Below are 13153 nucleotides of genomic sequence, written 5' to 3' on the forward strand. Positions count from 1 at the left end.
TTCTTAATTATTAGGAGTTTGACTAAAAAACCCAAACATGTTTATGTTAAGTGTAACATACTGTAGGCAGGACGTATAATGTGGAACAGTTCATTCATTGAGGGAAGGGGATGTTTTTGAATATTTATTGGGTTTGCACTTCATTATAAACCAAAAGTCAGTTGTACACATTGAAATACAATGTTTTAAATGCAATATTGAGACAACAGACGGAGAGCATATAAAAAGGTCAAGGAGCTCTAACTAAAGATAAAATGACCTGTTCCACGTTATTTTAAAAGTTATACAGCCAAAAACATTTTCTTGATTCAAAAAAAAAAAAAAAAAAAAAAATCCTTTAATGTTGCTGTAACACACGCAACGTGGAATGGGCCACAAGAGAGACTTTAAAAAGCACTCAGGCACAAGAGAAGCCCAACATAAGGAAGGTCTAGAGCTGAGAGATTGGACAGGAAAAAAACAACACAGTGGGAGGGGGTCCTTTTTTTTTAAATTGCTCTGATCCATCATTAAAAGATGCAATTTATATAAATAAATGAATATATTATATAGTTAATCCCAATAATGTAAATAAAACAATGTGCTGCCACCTAGTGATTCATCTGCATTATACAATTCATTTAATGGAATCCAAAAGCTTTGTGGTATTAGCTCATGATATTTTATAAAGAGAACTTGGTGTATATGTACCCACTTATCAGTTTTAAAAGTATAAAAGTATTTTTTTTTGTTTCAACAAGCTGCTCCAAAACAGACATGTAAAAAAATAGTTTGCAATTATGTGAGAACACATAACTCAGAATGGAACTATACAGCAAATGCTTTTAATAATTGACCAGCCATCAGCCTGTGAAAAACTCTTGCTCTTTAGGGTCAGATTTTCAAAGCCTGGTGCTGTAACTTGTGGCCAGTTTAAGCTGAATGTCCTCTTATTTTTCTTCTTAAGTGTTTCTTCAGGTTAAGGGTCTTGTAAAAAGCAACTTAACATACCTCAGTCAACCCCTCAGTTAAGGGAGTCTGCTTAAAAAATGGCTCTATTAAACATGTCACTAAAGTGTTTACACAGCCTGCCACCCGCACACAAAATGCAGATTATTTACATTTTGGGTGAAACAAAAAAAAAAAATACTTTTATACTTTTAAAACTGATAAGTGGGTACATATACACCAAGTTCTCTTTATAAAATATCATGAGCTAATACCACAAAGCTTTTGGATTCCATTAAATGAATTGTATAATGCAGAGAAATCACTAGGTGGCAGCACATTGTTTTATTTATATTATTGGGATTAACTATATAACATATTTCATTTATTTATATAAATTGCATCTTTTAATGATGGATCAGAGCAATTTAAAAAAAGGACCCCCTCCCACTGTGTTGTTTTTCAACACCAATGCAGCTTGAAATGAATCATAAAGGATGTAACATCTTCTGTCTGCTGATACTGAAGCGCTTCTGAAGTTTACTGATTGTTATCTGCGGTCTTAAATTAATCAGATTACCGTTAAACTGTTTGAGTGTTAGATTTCTATCAGTAACTGAGCGCTGCAGTTTTCAAAACTCATTTACCAAGGAAAGCAGCGGGTTTGTAAGGGTAGGCCAAAGGTTTTACATTACCTAGAATTGTAGGATGGACACATAATTTAAAAAGAAAAACTATATGAACATAATTTAGATCTTTTATTTAACATCATGAAATTAAATAAACTACAAAATGAGTTTGCAAAAGTCTACTGGAAGCTGTAAAAGCAGCACAGTATTTCATGTTAGGTTTCAAAATGTCACATTTTGTCATTTCTGTTGGTTTTTTGTTAAGTATTTAGAAAGCAGTATGTAATTCAGTATGTTAGCGTAACATTGTTCAGCAGGTTTCATTCCGCTTTGTTAATTCTGTAGGCCGTACAGTGGTTTTATCTGGAGTCTACAAGATGTCTTTTATGCTTTCTGGGACCAATGGCTTGGGTGCTGTTTATACAATGGTGGTCTTTATTTACTACCACCATGGCCAGGTCTCATTTGTAGAAAAGATTTTTAATCTCAACTCATTTGCTGCTGTTAGTTCTTTCTACATGGTTTCAGGTGACTGAAAACATCAATGCTACTGTCCGTTGTCTTTGAATATAATGACAGAGGCATTGACTTTCTCTTACAGTAGAGTGCATACACTCCTGTACCGGTATACTCTGTTTCCCTTTTACAATCTCTACTAATGTCTAGAAAGCTTAGCTTTTCAGTGGAATATTGTTTATGGTTTCCGCTGACGCAAAATTTCTTTGACCACAAATTAGTAACACCAGATGTCCAAGCAGCAGGTGGCGTTGGTGAGGTAGCTGGACACACCCAGGACGGAAAGTCTCAGTTAAGAACTTGATGAAAAGTCCACGTGGACAGGAGTGAAGCAGACAAGAAACACAACCACGTTTGCAACCATCATGCCTATGTGTGTCCTTTTCTCCACCGGGGAGCTCACATCCATGTGGACATGGATATTCTGGGCATAACAGAAAGTTAGAACTGCCAGTGGCAAACAAAATCCAAAGATCTTCAGAACCAAGGAAAGTGGCGCAGGTTTGGAGTTATTACTTTGAAAACATTTAAAGCTTCCTCCTTTCACTTTCTTTTCAACAAAATCTTCCTCAAAGAACACAGAACTCAGTGACCAAACAGCAAGCCATGTAAGGACACAGACACAGACTGCTTTCTTCAGTTACCTGGTGTTTGAGGCATTGAACAGATGCTTGATTGCAATGTATCGAACAACGCTAATGGCAGTCACGGCAGTACATCTCAGAAGCTATATCTTCACTCATGAGGCACATTGTTTCAGACCCTGTTGAGACTGCTCATAAATGTTGCTTGTTTTTGCTTTTTTTGTTTGTTTGTTTGTCGTCATGGTGGCTAGTGCATGGAAAAGTTCATTTCAAGCCCTGCTATTAGGATGCTCACATACATTTTGACATAGTGAACAGACCAGAAACAAGCAAAGACAGTCCTCCAGATCCCAATGACTGTAACAGGAATAGATACTGCACAGAGGGAAAGCAGCAGTGTGCAGTCAGAAGTGACCGGGTTAATGATGGATATTACAGCGTCGTTCCAGCACCTCCAATCAGAGCACAACAGAGCCAGGATGGCCGCATTAAACACCAGTCCCAGGATGAAAATCGGTTTGTAGATCACCAGCTGGAAGAGAAACACTTTTCTTGTAACCATCGATTTACGATTATACTGTAAATACAGTATAATCGTAAATCTCAAAAAACTACTCACTTCTAAATCTTTTGTAGTCATTTTTGTATTACTTTAGTATAAATACATGTTAATTTGGATGCATATGTTGTTTTTTTCTGACTTTATGTGAACGAAAAGGAAATAGTGATATTTTGAAATATCACTGTCCTGGTCACAAAAGCAAAGTTTGTGTGGAATAATAGTCATTTTCTATACTTTTGAGGCATAAGCAATTAGGAAATAACACTTACTACCCAGGAACAAAAAAAAAAAAATTGTTACACAGTGTTATTGTTATGTGTTGGATGCACATAAGTGGTTTCTTATAAAACTAGTTGTATAACATTGTGGCCCTGCATGGTCTGGAATTAAGATCCAGTATATCTGTCAAACACGTAGATTTTAGTTTATATGTTATGCATTCGAAACTATTGAAAAACAATGCAAAATTGCTTACCTGAAATTTACTGGCATATAATATGACTGAGATGCAGTTTTACAGCTTCATGCAGTATGTAGCCGATGTCTTTTGATACATGAGAAAGGAAGCTGTGTTGAAGGTACATTTGTAATTACACAGGCTTGTACTTTTGCAGAAGCCCCACCCAGTCCTGTTTAATGTACACTGTCTCCTTTTAGACAGTGAGTGCTAACCCAGCAGTGGTTACTAGAATAAGCTGTACCACACTTACCGAAATATTTGGTCTGATAAAGGCATCTCGAATTATGGTTGTTAGAGTTCTGCACTAGAACAATTTATGAAAAACTGATGCAGTGTACTTTTGAAGAGAGGATAATCAATTATTATCTTACTTGATACCTGGTTCAAGAATGACAGAGTGTGTGTTTAAAGGAGTTTTATTGTAGCATCACAGAAACAAGACTGAGGTGACAGGCTGATAATAAGAAAGGAGCCACACTATTATATGCATTTGCACAGGCTGTGAAATGCATCATTGTAATAAATTACATGAAGCAGTCAGAATTTGAAGTGTCTGATATACAATAGAAACAAAATGCCTTTTAAAATATAACTTTAAAATACCCAGTTATACAGTATTTGCATGCACAGGCGTTGGTCTGCAAACCCACTAAAAACATTTACACAGTATTTTTTGTGAAAGAGAAATACATCTAATAACCTTAAATTGACAAATGTTGCTTTAATTCTATTTCGTGGTATGTTATTTCCTTCTGAGGGGGAATGCTAACTAAAGGATTCAGATCAAATACAAAGTGTTTAGGTGTGCACTTTCTCAAATTTGAAATACTATAGACTAAGGGCTGGGGCCATAAGCTTGAAAGACAAGGACACTTCTGCTTAAGAGAAATCTAAAAATAAGAACTGTGATCTTCAATTTCACGCTATCTTTAAAATAGTGTTGTTTCTTCCTAACTACAGCTCTGACCAAAAGTTTTGCATCATCCTATAGACTTAACACATTTTACTTCATAAAGTTGAATGAAGCCTGATGAATAATGTTGCAATAACAGAACTGCACAATGCTTTTTAGTTTACCATATACTTAGTGAAAAACAAAAATTAAAATTTGCGGCATTCTGAAATCTAACATGAAATACTGTACTACTATTATGGATTTTGATACACTTTTGCAATATCATTTTGTAGTTTCTTTGATTACATGATGTTAAACAGAAGATCTAAATTATGTTCATATAATTTTTTTTTTTTTAATTATGTCTCAATCTTGAATATATATATATATATATATATATATATATATATATAATAGATATATATATATACTATATATATATATATATATATCAGTAGTACCTTTAGGAAATGGAAATCCTTTAGGAAATTCATCAAGGAGATGCCCTTTTGCCATGTTAGTTATCCCTTTGTGGAGAAGTCTGCACAGAAGATGATAAAAAAAACTCCTTTGCCACAAAATAATAGCACACTGCGTCCAAGCAGCAGTTGGTATTGGCGATGCAACTGGAAACATGCATTAAGTTGACCAGTTGCTGTTGAAGACTGCAATTGGAAGGATCTACAATTTTAATAAGGTGCTGGAGAAACATTGCGACGTGGATGGGGGCAAAGCAAACGAAAAAGACAACCAGATTTGTAGCAATGACATTGATGCCCCTGCGTTTTTCATCTCTGCATTCCGAGCTTATGTCTTTTGACAAAGAATAGATAGCTTGCGTGGAACAAAATATCAGTATTACAAGAGGCATGCAAAATCCAGCTATCTCAATGAGCAAAATTGGTTTGAGTGAGAGACCTGTGGAATCATTCCCATGAAAACACTTTTGCTGATGTTGGCTGCCCTTGCGCTTGCTGTCTGTGTTAACCATGACACTGAACGAGACTATAACCAGCCATATCGTAAGGCATACGGCTGCTGCTTTCAGTGGCGACCGGAGCGTTCTAGCTCGAAAGGGGTGTTTAATTGCGATGTATCGGTCAACGCTTATAGCGGTGATTATTAGGATACTCACATACATGTTCATGTAGTAAACCGAGACCAACAGTGTGCACAGCTGTTTTGCAAACTTGTAATTATATGTTGCCATCTTGAATGGCAGGGAAAGGAGAAGGATGAAGTCAGCAATTGCCAAGTTAGTCATGTATATTTTGGTTTCCGTCCAGTCTCTCAGTTTGCAGCACAGCACGAAAAGGGCTGCAGCGTTGAATACGAGTCCCAGAATTAAAACGGGTATAGTGAGCACCATCTGGAATGTCTCCACGGCCCTCGGCATGCTGATATTGCAGAGCCAGGTTGTATTATTCATTGTTGTGCGAACTGTAAAATGATTAAAGATAATTAAACATTGGGATGTTGCTTTAATGCAGACACTGTTCAGAGATTATGATGACAATTTAAGGGATCTGATGCAATTCACAAATGGGGCACTGATAGCTTTTGAAATTCAAGGCTGACTTCCTATACAGCTATGGCCAACAACTAATATATATATATATATATATATATATATATATATATATATATATATATATATATATATATATATATATATATATATATATATGTTAGTTGTTTTATTTTTTTGTTTATGTATGTCTCAATCCTAAAATTTTAAGTGATGCTAAACTTTCGGCCATAGCTGTACAATACAAGCAATTTCTTTGTAGTTGTCACTGCGTTGACCTGAAAGATAATAGAATACAATGTCTCACCTCTGGTGTGAATACTCACTCAGCTGCCAGTGCTGTGAAACCACTGCGATTTAAAAACATTTACAATATCATATATCAGCATTTCTATTTAACTCTAAGGTGCTAATGAAGGTGCTTGCCCTGATGTATAGTGTTTTATATGTATATAAAAGACCCAAATAGACAAAGCGACAACAAGACAAATACACAAAATTCAAATACAGCAGCTTCCCAATTAATGTTGCATTGTTTCTGAATAATAATAATAATAATAATAATAATAATAATAATAGCGCTAGCTCAGGATTTCTGGTGACATTATCAGTGCAGAGCTAGAAGAGTTTATTTTTAACAATTGATGAGCTGTTGACAAGAACATTGGAAAACCACATTTTGAAAAAAAAAAATCCATGTTATTTTTTTGAATGAGAATTGTTGTAATGAATAGATATTTAAAGAGCAAGTGCAAAACCTTTTAGGTAAATAACAGACGCCATTGATTTGTGGCGATATGTTAGTTTAAATATAATGAGTTCTTTGCATACTTAAAATGACCAGTGTTCAGAACTGGAAGCAAAAACTGTCAAGGCTTGATATGGGTAGCGATCCGCTAATAAGAAAGAACATAGGGCTATCGATTCAAGCAGCACTCATTCTATTAGTTTATTAATCACTGTGTAAAAATCTATTTTTAATTTTATATATCCGCGAAATTTTTGATTAATATATATAATATATATATATATATATATATATTATATAAGATATATATATATATATCTCCTATATGGAAAATAAAAAATAACAATTGGCATTAAAGGACAATACGGTCAATTATACATAAATCCACAATCTAGTCCTTTCTAGCTGAACTGTTTGATATGAAAGCACATCTGGCAAATCTACAAACCCTGTAGCTTATACCTTGGAGGCAACTGTTAAATAAAAGAGGCCTTTTAACCTGACGTTGTTTAATGTTTTGTTTTGTGAATGATAAGCATTCTGAGAACAGCTGTTTAATTATACTGAGAAGCACTTCATTAGATGCATCCATCATTAGGCAGTTAAATTTTAAGTATAAAATGTCGATGTTTAGTTAGTGGTAAAAAATATTTATTTTCATATAACTAACAGAAAGTACTAAACCGAGAGTAAATTAACTCATTTGAAATTTAACAACCAACTGAGAGTTGTGCTCTATGGGCTTCTAAAAGGCTTTAACAGAGATTGCCATTTTTACATATAGACACAGCAGAATCACTAAACTTATTGGCAAGGCAGTCTAAAGTGATTAAATACTGTGGTGGTTTCCCCTCTCCTCCATCATTTACTGTGTTTCCTCCTAAGCAGCTACTGTGAATAATGTGTTTCTGGGTATCTGAAAAGCACCTTTTATGTTTGCAGTTAATTAGTGTACAAATGCGAATTTGGTTTCCTTATTAATATATTTCAAATCATCTTTTAGTACATTACAATCTTTAGCTTTCCTAGTGGATTTAGTCATTTAAAAATCCTTACCTGATGACGGTAATTGACATAGAGCTGTGACAGAATAAAGATCTGTAGTGGTCTGCTGCTGCCAGCTTCACAGGCTTAATAAGGATGAGAAGCCTTTAACACACCTGTGTCATTTTTATGTAGGCAAGCACAATCACCAGATATTGGCTGTCAGTCTAAAGTGGTTAAATATGTAAATAAAAAAAAAAAAAAGTCTGCATGACAGCAGGAAATGCAGTGGACTGAAAACACCCCATATCACTTCTTACATGAAAAGGCCATACTCATTATAATATTGAATCTTCAGTTGAAGTGCTGTGAATAGCTATCTGGACTTGGTCCTTTCTGACGTGCACAATTGCACATTTGAAACCAAGATTTTGTGTGTGTTGGTCAATCACCCATGCTGAAAAGAACCCAAGATGAGAGAAGTAGCACCAAATGCTTTACTATATATATAGTAATCCAATACCTCTGGAGGGTTAGATGTAGCTGGAGCCTTACTCAGTCAGTGGGTGAATCGAAACCATGCAGGGCACCTCCAACAGAAATGGAAGACCCAACCCATACGCTATAATATGTGAGCAGTAATGCAAATGTAAACATCTCTATTACATAATGCCTACGTTTCTAACCACTGAAATATATGAGTCAAAGAGTGAATAGTTGCCTAGTTCCACAGCACTCTGAAACAGTTTATGCAGGTGTAGCGGATCTCACAATAGGTCACATAACCACGTACATTTTCCTACATTGCAGGCTAGAAAACTTTCAAATATTGCTTACCTTTTTCTAAGTGGGTGTGTAAGTAGCAACACCAAGCGCAGTAAAGGATGAAAAAATTAAAATGGTTAATAATAATCGGAAATATTACGCAGCCTTTTTTATTAGTTGCTATTTTTTAAACAAATCCTGCGATCATTTCTTTCTGTTTGTATGTACAATAAACAATACCTATAACTACACTTTTTTTGTAAAATACTGCCACCTAATGGAATAAAACAAGCATAACCAGGAACTTGCATTTGCAAACATTTGCAAGATTTCTGTATCTCCTACCTAGGACACGTATAACAGTATTACACGACACCAACGTGCAGTAAAACACTTGTATTGTATGCAAGGCGCTTAAAACAACAAGATGGAGCAAACATCCCCTCTCAGTATTTATAAGCGTCCAATAAGAGCTCATTCGAGATCAATGTGGAGAAAGTGTGTTCATCAATTTATAGATTAGAGGGTTTTTGTTGATACCTTACAACAAGGACCACGACTGATCAATGAAATGTGGGTTAAAATGCTAACACTTCCTTTACATTGAGTAAAACAACACTGAATTGCAAACGTAATACCGATCCACAAAAAGGAAGACAAAACCGAACCAGGTAACTACAGACCAATTAGCCTAACTTCTATTATTATATGTAAACTTATGGAAGATATTGACGGTGTCGACCCAGGTGACTTTTTCGACGAAAAAGTAAAGAAAAAAAACAAGGATCAGGGGTCACAAAAGGAGATTAGAAAAAGGGAAATTCAGAACAGAAAATAGGAAGCACATTTTTACACAGATAATTGTGGGAGTCTGGAACCAACTCCCCAGTAATCTTGTTGAAGCTGACACCCCTGGGATCCTTCAAGAAGCTGCTTGGTGAGATTCTGGAATCAGTAAGCTACTAACAACCAAACGAACAAGACGGGCCGAATGTCGTCCTCTCGTTTGTAACATTTCTTTTGTTCTTATGTTCTTGTGTTAAGTTTCAAGAACTGACATTGAAGACATCTGGAATGTCTGAGTGTCTCGTTGGGTATTCCCTTGTGCATTATTCTGCACAGGAGAGAGCACACTGTCACGGAACTCCTTTGCTGCAAAGTAATAGAACACAGCATCCAGGCAGCAGTTGGTGCTGGCAATCCAGTCTGCAGCGTGAAAGAAGGTAATCACTTTCTGATCAAGACTGCAGTTATCATTAGAATATATCTGAACTAAGAACTTGAGTAAAAATCCAATGTGGAAAGGTGTAAAGCAAACCACAAAGACAACTGCATTGGTGACAAGCATGCGAATGCTTCTGCTGTTCTCCCCTTGTGGGCTGATGTGCTGATTTTTCAGCAACGTATAAACGGACTGAGCCGAACAGTAAATCACTGCGATGAGAGGCAGGACAAACCCAACGATCTCTGTAACGAAAACAAAAGGCGTATAGAAAACCTCGTCCTTTTGGAAACATTTAAATCCTGCGCTATTTGCATGATAGCGGAAACTGTGTTTGTAAAAAACTGCACTCAGTGTACATACAGTTATCCATATTAAAATGCACAGGACTCCGGCTTCCAAGGGTGATCTGATGCTTTTGGCTCGAAAGGGGTGTTTAATTGCGATGTATCGGTCAATGCTTATAGCGGTGATTGTTAGGATGCTCACATACATGTTCACATAGTACACCGAGACCAGGAGTCTGCACATGTCTGGTCCTAACGTCCACTCGTGGTTGTAGGAGTATATCTTGAATGGGAGAAAGAATAACAGGAGGATGTCTGAAATCACCAAGCTGGTCATGTATATTTTAGTCTCCGTCCGTCTTCCTTTGCGGCAGAACACCCCCAAGGCTATGGTGTTTAATATGAGTCCTATGACAAACACTGGTATATACATTACACTCCGGACTATCCACATTTCTGTCGTGAGATTGCAGGTTTTATTCACCATTGTGCAGACTGTGAAAAAAAAAAAAAAAAAAAAAAAAAAAAAAAGAATAATAACTGTGATCAAGTATATTTGATTTATTTGTTCTTCTTAAAAACCCAAATTACAATCAAACAATAATTTAAAGCATGCTGGACAAAAAGGCCCTTTAAAAAAAAAAAAAAAAAAATCCTGCACATCAAGGATTTGTTTTTTTAATTGATTTTAGAAAATTATTATTTCTTAGCAGAATATTTATTTTGTATTATTAGGACACTCTCAATATGTTCTACTGAACTATCAGAAGGATTTTACTGATTCTTGATTTCACCCAATATGGGTATTATTACAGGTTTCACAACTAATACAAAAGGCACATTTTCCACTGGAGCAAACAATCTGCCTGTTTATACCTTTATAAAAGTTTTTTCCTTGCAGTTTCCCCACACTTTTCCCATTGCTATACTATGCATTTACCATAGCTTACTCTGGCTTGCCATGTTTATTAATAAGCTTTACTATACCTCTGTATTCTTTACAATGTTTAAATATGCTTTACCATGCTTTCACTATATTGTATTACATTTTGCTATGCTTTTACTTTGGGAAACTTTCTTTAACGTCAGTCAGCTATAACAAAAAAGATTACTTACCTCAACCTCAAAGCTCATGTACTCAATGACCAGGCAAGAGGTTAACATTTGCTTCTGATACATTTGACAGGAAATGAAGAACCCAGCTATCTACCACACCTCCTACAGCATAATTAGTTTTTAAATGCATAAAAAGTACTTATTTTCTTTTAATGTTAACAATGTTTTCTTCATATATATATATATATATATATATATATATATATATATATATATATATATATATATATGTGTGTGTGTGTGTGTATACAACAGAAAAAAATAACGCTGTATAATTATACTGTATGCTATTCACAGAGGTTCATTTGAGAAAATGGCCTTTTTCCTGATTTCCTAAAACAGAAACGAGTTGCCAAACATGTTCTTTCTCTAGTCTATTGGGTAGCGCATGTGAAGACATGAATTAAATGAAATACAAAATCATTCCCCGCAGTTATTCTGTTAACTGTTATGAATTGTTTTAATCAAAAAGATCAATGAGCAGTAAATAAAAACAGCACAGTGGTGACCTACTGTAATACATGATATTTCACTGAGCAGAATGAATGTACTGTAAATGCTTCTTCAGGTTGATATAAATATAATGAGACTCAAAAGGCAAATTATTGATCACGATTTTTGAAGCCGAATCAAGGACTAGTGAAATGCTTTGCGGTTACATTCAAGACTTTTATTAAACTATATTGATAATAAAAAGGCTTTGCCTTGCCACCACATACACTTAGTGCCAGTAAAATACTATGTTACCGTAATTCAGAAGCTATACAGTCATATACATAGCTGTAGCAGCACACATCTCATTTTCCCCAGTCAGTTGTTTAAATAGAGTAATGGGTAAAGTTTTCATAACATGTAATATGGAAAAACTAAAACTGCCCAAATAAATGCCACCAGACTAGTAATAACTCTTTATTCATCCTCTACAATCCAAAACACACATCAACAGAGCGCTCATACAGAAATAACACTGATACATCATACCTGCTACATTCAAGAGTTTTAAATGAAGCCTTACTTCTTAAAGGGGTTTAAACTCAGACAAGTTCTCTTTAACTGGGAGCAAACTGTCCCAGTCTCTTCAGGGTTATGGGTGTCGTGCTGTTCTTCACGCTAGACGAAGTTAGATGGTGGCTTTGTTGGTCTACCAGAACACACTCCAACTCCAAGTATGATCTACTTCTTTTGCTTTCCATTGCCAATTCAATCAATTCACACGGCTTCCCTCTGTCCCATGTTTACTCTTTGCTTATTTCTGATATTGTTGCTATTTGTTTTCTGTTTGTGTTGTATAGATAAAATGATAATCTAATAAAAATAAAATAAATGCCATATTTAATATAGAGAGCAAAGTCATAAACTCTGTCAAAAGCGGCCAAGAACTATTTTTAAAGCACGATTTTCCAGTGTTACAGAACCGTCTCCACTCTTACTTTACCTTTGCTGTTTATCCTTATCACAGAACTATATGTTAAAACACATTTTTTATTCATACATCGTGGGTCAGAAATGAGCTGGCGGGATATATTTCTCGACTTTTATTCAGGACCATTCGCCAAAGGAGAAAGATCATAATTCATAATAGTAAATTCACCTTCTCTTGGCAAGCGATACAGCATAAGCGATGTAATGCATGTCTTGAAAACACAGCAGGGGGTTATGTACTGTACATTAACACTAATATATTAAGATAACAACACTGTGAATATTCAGACTACAGCTATCTGGCTGGGGTAAGTGTTCTGATGGATGTTCCTTTGTGCATTTGTCTGTACAGGAGAGACAATGTTGGTACAAAACGCATTAGCCACAAAGTAATAGCCAATTGTACCCAGGCAGCAGTTGATACTGGCAATGCAGTCAGCAACATGAAAGAAGGTGTGTGTTTTCTGAAGAAGACTGCAGTAGCCATGAAGAGACAAAGTCTGAATTA

At 35.5% G+C, this 13153-nt stretch overlaps 2 protein-coding genes across 2 annotated transcripts; both read right to left on the reverse strand.

Moving 5' to 3' along the window:
- Positions 1-5054: 5054 nt before the first annotated feature.
- On the reverse strand, positions 5055-7054 carry LOC121327161 (G-protein coupled receptor 35-like). The gene is made up of 2 exons (XM_041271008.1): positions 6409-7054; positions 5055-6013 (listed from the first exon to the last, which is right to left on the reverse strand). Exon 2 carries the CDS (start codon positions 6000-6002, stop codon positions 5091-5093), a length of 912 nt encoding a protein of 303 aa, XP_041126942.1. The 5' UTR covers positions 6003-6013; positions 6409-7054; the 3' UTR covers positions 5055-5090.
- A 2514-nt stretch (positions 7055-9568) lies between these two features.
- Positions 9569-11252, reverse strand: LOC121327315 (lysophosphatidic acid receptor 6-like). The gene is made up of 2 exons (XM_041271269.1): positions 11224-11252; positions 9569-10602 (listed from the first exon to the last, which is right to left on the reverse strand). The coding sequence occupies exon 2, from the start codon at positions 10592-10594 to the stop codon at positions 9638-9640; it is 957 nt and encodes a 318-aa protein (XP_041127203.1). The 5' UTR covers positions 10595-10602; positions 11224-11252; the 3' UTR covers positions 9569-9637.
- Positions 11253-13153: the final 1901 nt, after the last annotated feature.

The sequence above is a fragment of the Polyodon spathula genome, chromosome 14, assembly GCF_017654505.1.
Source record: "Polyodon spathula isolate WHYD16114869_AA chromosome 14, ASM1765450v1, whole genome shotgun sequence".
Lineage (NCBI taxonomy): Eukaryota > Metazoa > Chordata > Actinopteri > Acipenseriformes > Polyodontidae > Polyodon > Polyodon spathula.

Excerpts from the sequence above, each read along its gene's own strand:
- LOC121327315 (XM_041271269.1), bottom strand. The coding sequence starts at position 10,594 with ATGGTGAATAAAACCTGCAATCTCACGACAGAAATGTGGATAGTCCGG.
- LOC121327161 (XM_041271008.1), bottom strand. The coding sequence starts at position 6,002 with ATGAATAATACAACCTGGCTCTGCAATATCAGCATGCCGAGGGCCGTG.